At 39.6% G+C, this 7159-nt stretch overlaps 1 protein-coding gene across 1 annotated transcript in view; it reads right to left on the minus strand.

Moving 5' to 3' along the window:
• Positions 1-6671: 6671 nt before the first annotated feature.
• Positions 6672-7159, minus strand: part of LOC136282316 (uncharacterized) — a 1153-nt gene continuing 665 nt past the window's right edge. The window contains exon 1 of the mRNA XM_066169839.1: positions 6672-7159. This exon is cut by the window's right edge and continues 665 nt beyond it. Coding sequence (XP_066025936.1) covers positions 6976-7159 — 184 coding nt within the window. The 3' untranslated portion in view covers positions 6672-6975.

The following is a 7159-nucleotide window of genomic DNA, read 5'->3' on the forward strand; positions in this document are numbered from 1 at the left end:
TTTTCAAGACCTCGGTCACAGTTTTTCACCGTACGGACCTCCCAGCCGGCAAATAACATATATATATATATATCAAATTAAAACAAAGAACGATAAGATGACCGTCACGTTTGCCATGCCAGTTTGTCATACAATGTAAACCTATAGACTGATAGTAAAAGTCTCTGAAATATTCATAAAGAGCTGTTATAAGAGGTGCCAGTTGATCTAGTTTTCAGCAAGTTCATTTCAAGGCGGAGGAAAATTTTGGACCTGATAAAGGCAAAATAGTTTACCCTATATTTCTACAAATTCAAGCCAAAAACAGCAGCAGTAGCATTAATTTTTTTTTTCCGTTAAGTTTGTTGCTAAGAATACAGAAATCGATTTTCAAACTTTAACAGCTGTTAGTGATAGCAATCATCGAGAAACTTAGTAAAGTGAGATGAAATGATTCTTTTTCTCTCAATGAATTGAAAACCCGTTGGTAAAATGGATAAAGATCGATATCAAACTAAAACAAAACACGATAAAGTAACATCCAGGTCTCATTGGTTAAAAGAAGTCTGGAAGTTTTTACCATAAGGAGAAAATTAAATAAAACTTATTCGACTAAGTTGCGCATCTTTCGTAAAAGTCGGTCTCACAAAGCGATCTGCGTCATGAAGGATTTGATTCCTATATATGTTCTGTGACTTTGGTGCTTCTTGATATCTGTTTCTGTCTCATCGCAAGGTGAGCTTAAGCCATCGCCCAGAATGCTATTGTCTTTCGCGACATGTACTTGCAGTGCCCATTTGATCAGCGGGCAGCATAATAATTTGCATATCCTGAACTAGTCGGTTGTGATTGGTCAGCAGGTAAAGCTTTGGGAATACATGAGTCTCTTTGCAGATTTCAGCTGCTGTCAATCAAACGGTTGGATGCGTAAAGTAAATCCCAAGGTGACATAAAGTGAACAATAGCAATAACTAACAATAGCCACGCTCTTAACAAAGCGTTTAGCAAATTCGTTTGCAGCGAATTCTTATATGGACTGACAGACTCCCGTTGGTCAAAATGTTATCGGAATTATAAAAATTAATATCATGAAAATAGAAAATAGAAAAAAGAAAAATTTAGAAAAAAAGTATCATGAAGAATCTACTTCGTTAAAATCGCTTCAATCGGTAGAGAAAAATATGAGCGATGCTTCCGACAACCGGCTTGTGAGTGCGACGATCGTCGAGATGGAGCTAGAGTCTATCTTGCGACAATAATAGGAGTGTGGTTTCCATATGATAGTAACGATTGCTGAATATTTCTGCAGCGATCTCAGCGATCATATCTTAAAAGCTTTTACGGTTTTTTAAGCATTGTCTAGTTACCACCTCAATTTCAATACTAATTAGGCGGCGTGTGCGCGATTGTTTGCGGAGGCGGAGCTTAACATACCTTGATATTCTCGCGGGAAGTTTAAAATAGGTCACTTGTATTCTCGTGGGGGTCTCCAAAGGACAAATTTGGATAGAACACTACGATGCTTAGCAAACGTTTTCGAAATTCGCGTTTTGCGACTACTTCCAAAGTTTGGAATCCCTTGAAAATTTCTATGACGCTTTCTAGAATGTCAAATAAAAATAACCATATGGTAAAAGAGAAATCTAGCAATTGAGTGAAGATAAATTACGCCTGAAAGTGCGCTGAGATCGACTTCTCATACAAGCAGGATGCTAACATAGTCAATTTTCAAGGCAAATTTGCGACCTCTTCTGAAAGCGCAAGAACAAAGTGAGAATGATACACTATTCAATTGAACTTTCTTCTTTAAAAGCCGTATGGTAAAAGTAGCATTTGAAAAGTAGTTTATCCGTAAACGAAGAGAACGTAAGCCTTCCTCGACATTTTCAGCCCTTTTCCTTTATTGTTTGACAATCATTTTCTAATTAGCATTTAAATTTAGCGCCAGCGTCTCAATGAAAGTCCCGGATATGTCGCTGAATTCTGGGCGATGCATTATTCATTTCTGATGAGGAGTGGTTCTTCTCAATTATAGTTACCGTTAAGCACCTGTATCTGTTATTCGGTTAAAAGAGGTTTTATAGTTTATCGCGCCAAAAACAATTCGCTTAACGATAGCTTTTTCAACTTTTTTCAAATTCGTGACCAATATGCTGGGAGTGAATAGATGATGAATGAGCAGATGGTTTTTGTGTATTTCTTTCGCAACCAATCGTGAAAGATTTTCTTTTCTTTATTTCTCTCTCTTTTTTTGTTGTTTTTTTTAGACTGCTTCTTTGTTATTGAGCTTGTCATCCAAGTTCATCACTTGAAATATTTTATACCTATTTAGCCACCTCTTTCGTCTTATCTTAATTTTTTTTACACTCATGCTCGAAAAGTTTAAATGCAGGAGTTTTTAATTGTTTTTTATTTTTTGAAGACGTTCTCTTTGTTTGTTTCAGCCCCAGTAGTTATTGTGCTGCTAATTCAGTATTCAGTTTTGTTCAACTTTTTGTCAAACAAATTACCTGTCAAGATGGATATGTAGCTTTGTGTAGTAATTTAGCCCATTAAAAAACAGGATGTCATGCAGTAAAGCTCTCCTGCAGTATAGACTCTTTGCATAAGTTATTTGTTCATTGATTTCTTTAACGATTCAACCCGCTTAAGTAATTGAAACTAAAAACTTGCGTTTTAACTGAGAAAGTATACTTCTCTTTACTTCAAGGGAATTTTTAAATGTCAATTTCGTACTTAAATATTTACATTTTCTAAGAATTTAATTGCTATCTGGGAGTTTCCTGCAGATGGCAGCACAGATAATTGCCACCGAGAAATTAAAATGAAGGACAAGTGCCCAAAGGGGTTTTAAATAGTCCGTATAGGAACAGAAATGTATCGATGAATTAAAAAATTTAGAATGCTTAAACATTAAGATGGATAAACTGTCGATAAATACCGTCATCATCACGTCTATTATAGTCATCTCTATTACCAATCGCTCTGACGAAGGGCTAACGCTCGAAACGTCAGCTTTTTTACCCTTTACGGTGGCTAATTTACGTTTTCTCAGTTGTTAACACTAAATTACCTGCTATACTCTCCCACCGACGCAGCACCACAGTTTCTTTAGAAACTTACCCCTTTATCTATTTTTTTAAATATAAAAGCCTGGAGACCAGGCAGTTTTATTTCGTCAATGATATCTATTTACAATTCTAATTGATTAAAGTATTCGAATTCAATTATGAGTTATTTAGGTAATTACAGGTCTCAATTAACTAATGATATTTTCTCTCACAGGCGGCACGAACAGCGCACGGGTTATAACAGCCCGGAGTAAGCGCCCACCTGTAAGAGGTAACAAAGTTCTATTTAAAAGTTTTCTATTTACTATTTACAAAGAGATATTTCAGACCATGTGGGGCGCAAACAGCGCGCGGGCCTGTAGCCCGGAGTAGGCACCCCTCATGGGCGAGATTTAACAAGTTTTATTATATCCAAAGGTTCAGGGGGGAGCAAGAGAGGGGAAGAAGATGGGCTTACCAGCGTCGACCGAACAAAGTACGTTTTTAAAAGACCAAAAATTCCTTAAGGTATCAGTGTCGTTACTAAGAATTCTGAGTTGGACATCTTTCTTAATTAAGTCTATAATCGCGTTGGAGCTCAAAAGAGAACCTTCGAAGGTAGCTTTATTTCTGGCAAGCCAACACCAATATATGATGGTTGCCTTGAGAAAGTTAGATAAGGATATAGCGGTGGTAGATTTGTCTAGGGAAAAAGGGTAGTAGACAGATGTAGGGGAGATAGAGAAGGGGGAGTCGAGTAGAGCACGGAAAAGGGGGGAGAAGTGGTCCCAGACTTTCACAACTCTGGGACATCCCAAGAAGCAGTGTTCAATAGTTCCCGTTTTTCCGCAGATCGCGCATTTGTCACTATTGATGTATCCCCAAGACTTAAGGAGATATCTTACGCGGATCATTCTATGGATCAATAGCCAAATTAGATCGTTCTTCTTGTTTTCAATTAGCTTTAGGCGAGACTTGCGCCACACCCAGGCCCAACGATTGATGGGGCGGTCCATAGCAGACGCCCAAAAACCGGAGCACCGGGGTGCAACGCAGACGGGGTCAAGCAACAAAAGATATAAATTCTTACCGGTGAGTAAATCAGGTAAGGCACCAGTTTTCTGATGCAAGGTACGGAAATTATCTAGACAAAGGCGGTAGTAATTGGAAGGAAGGAAGGAAGAGGGAGCAGAATTGGTGGGAAAAGAAAAACGGGGATCTAGAATAGTTAGCTTATGTCCTAAAAAATATCGAGCTAGGTAATGCCATTTGGATGTGCCAAAGTCATCTCTTAAACTGGAAAAAACAGAAAGGCGCAGGCTAGCGCACTTAGCTTTAAAATTAACGACGTTGAGGCCCCCGGATGATGGGGGCGCACAACAGCGATCGCGACTAACATTTTCCATTTTTCCTCTCCAGATAAAAGGCCAAATGATCGACTTAAAGCTATCGTGCACCCAACGGGGTGGGGGGATGACTTTAGCAACGTGCCATAAACGGCTTGCGCCTAAAGTATTTACAATTAAGGTCCTACCGATAAAAGACAGGTCTCTTTGTTTCCAAAGATTTAGAACCGAACTTAGTTTGTCTAATTTGGCCCGCCAATTGTCGTCGTCGACATTGACGAGGCCGTTTGAGAAATAAACACCAAGCACTCTCATTTTAGTGACCCATTTGAGGCCATAGGGAGATTCAATTCTAGTTCGCCATTTTCCTAACCACATTGCTTCAGATTTGGACGTGTTCAGTTTAGCGCCAGATCCTTGTTCAAATTTTGATACGACTCGGAGAAGTGAAGAAAGAGATCTTTCGGATTTTAAGATGCAAGTAGCATCGTCAGCGTACTGGGATATTTTATATTGAAGGCCCCCTGCTCCGGGGAGCAGGAAACCTTCAATATCTTTACAATTACGGATTTGCGTTGATAATACTTCTGAAACTAGCACATAAAGGAGAGGAGATAATGGGCATCCTTGTCTCACCCCTCTTCTTAAGTGGACAGGGGGGGACAGGGAGCCATTAACAATGATTCTAGAGAAGGCTTTAGAATAAAATAGTTCGACCCACCCACAAAAGGAGGGGCCGAAACCAAATTTACGCAATACTCTCATCATGAATTCGTGGTCAACTCGGTCAAAAGCTTTTTCTTGATCTAAGGAAATGAGAATACCCGGTTCATTAGTTTTGTCAATCATGTCGAGGGCATCACGAAGTAAGGCCAAATTTGAGAAGATAGTGCGGCCGACCACGCCGCACGTTTGGTCTGAATGCACGATGGAGTTCATGACTTTTTTCAATCGTTCAGTGATGATTTTAGATGCTAACTTGTAGTCAGTGTTTAACAAGGAAATTGGGCGCCAATTTTTTGCGAGGCGTCGATCATCTTTTTTGTGGATGAGTCGTAGGAGGCCCTCGTACTGGCTATCCGCGAGGGAGCCAGCAAGAAAGGCCTCGTTCAAAACAGAAAGGAGAGATTCGCTCAAATCGTTCCAAAAACACGAGTAAAATTCTGTTGGGAGACCATCAGAACCGGGTGACTTGCCGGTCTGAAGGCCTTCCAATGCAGTAAGTAATTCTTTATTAGAAAAAGGGCCTTCACATAGATTGCGCTCATAATCAGTCAGTGAAAATTCGAGGCCGTCAATTATTTCAGTTTGAATTTGCATATCAAGAGGATCTTGGGTGAATAAATTCTTGTAAAAATTGGTTAAAATTCTTTCAAGATCATTTTGAGAATTTCTGAGAACACCGTTCTCGTCAAAAAAAGATTCAAAACTATTCATGTCAGCTCGTTTTTTCTCCAGACGGAAGAAATAGCGTGTTGGCTTCTCACCTTCTTCGAACCATTGTGCTCGGGAGCGGACTTTAGCTCCTTCGGCTTCTTTCGAGATCAGAGAGGACAATTGGCTTTCCAAATCGCTAATTACACCTGGGTTATTTAAGCGATTAGAATGTAAAGCGTTTTTAGCATGGGTTAATTGCTTAGTAATTAGGATTCTTTTGGCATTTGCTGTTCTCTGTTTACGGATACAGTATGAAATACTTGTTTTGCGGATTTCAATTTTTAGAGCATCCCACCATTCGCGAAGGGAGGCGAATTCGGGGATTTTAAGCTTAAAGTTGTTAATCGATTTTGACATAATGTTTTTAAATTCTACATCTGAGAGTAAAGAGCTGTTGAACTTCCAAATTCCAGGACCGTGATTAGAAGGGTTAGTCGTTAGTTCAATTTTTACAAAGTCATGATCGGATAGGTCGTATACGCATGGAAGAATATTACATTTCGTTACTAGGGTTAAGCCTTTAGCGACGAGAAAGCGGTCAATTCTAGATGCCTGGGTATGGTCTTTATTAGACCAGGTGAAAGTTACTTTGCGCGGGTTGTTTTTGCGCCAAATGTCTGTAAGTGAGAAGTCAGCACAAAGGGATCGGAGAAGTTTTTGATCAGACAATAGGATGGCGGAACAATTTAATTTATCTAGGACATTGTCCACACAATTAAAGTCTCCCCCGATCACTAGGTCCCCTTGGGGGAGAAAGTAATTGTGCAGACAAGAGAAAAAACTTTTACGATCCGAAATAGTATTGGGAGAGTAAATGTTCACTAAATTTGGTTTAGAATTATAGTAGTCAATGAGTAAGCTCAATATTCTTCCTTCGGAATCGGTCAAAAAACGGATAATTTTGCCTGGAAAGTTTAGAGAAAAGAGGATGGCAACACCGGCAGACCTGCCAGTCCCGAAGGACCACAGACATTTGCCGCGCCAGAGTATTTCGAATTCCTCCGCTTGTTTTTTGCATGAGACATGTGTTTCTTGTAAAAGGATTATGTCACAGTTTGAATAATTTAATTCTTGAATAATTTTTCGACTTTTACTGGAGGACCCGAGTCCTCGCACATTTAGAGAAATTATTTTAAGCTTACTCATTGAATATAAATAAAAAATTAATATCTGTACCGCCTTCTCCTAGGTTTAACTCTCTCCCATCCATCATCATCAGTTTCGGAGCCAGAGTAGTCACGGCGGGAAGATCTATCGCGGCCATCGTGGCCGCGATAATAATCTCGATCGCTTCTATCTCTCTCTCTTCTGCCGTCTCTCCGGTCATCTCTTCGTTCTTCTCGATCG

The sequence above is a fragment of the Pocillopora verrucosa genome, chromosome 7 (genome assembly GCF_036669915.1).
Source record: "Pocillopora verrucosa isolate sample1 chromosome 7, ASM3666991v2, whole genome shotgun sequence".
NCBI classification, from domain to species: Eukaryota; Metazoa; Cnidaria; class Anthozoa; order Scleractinia; family Pocilloporidae; genus Pocillopora; species Pocillopora verrucosa.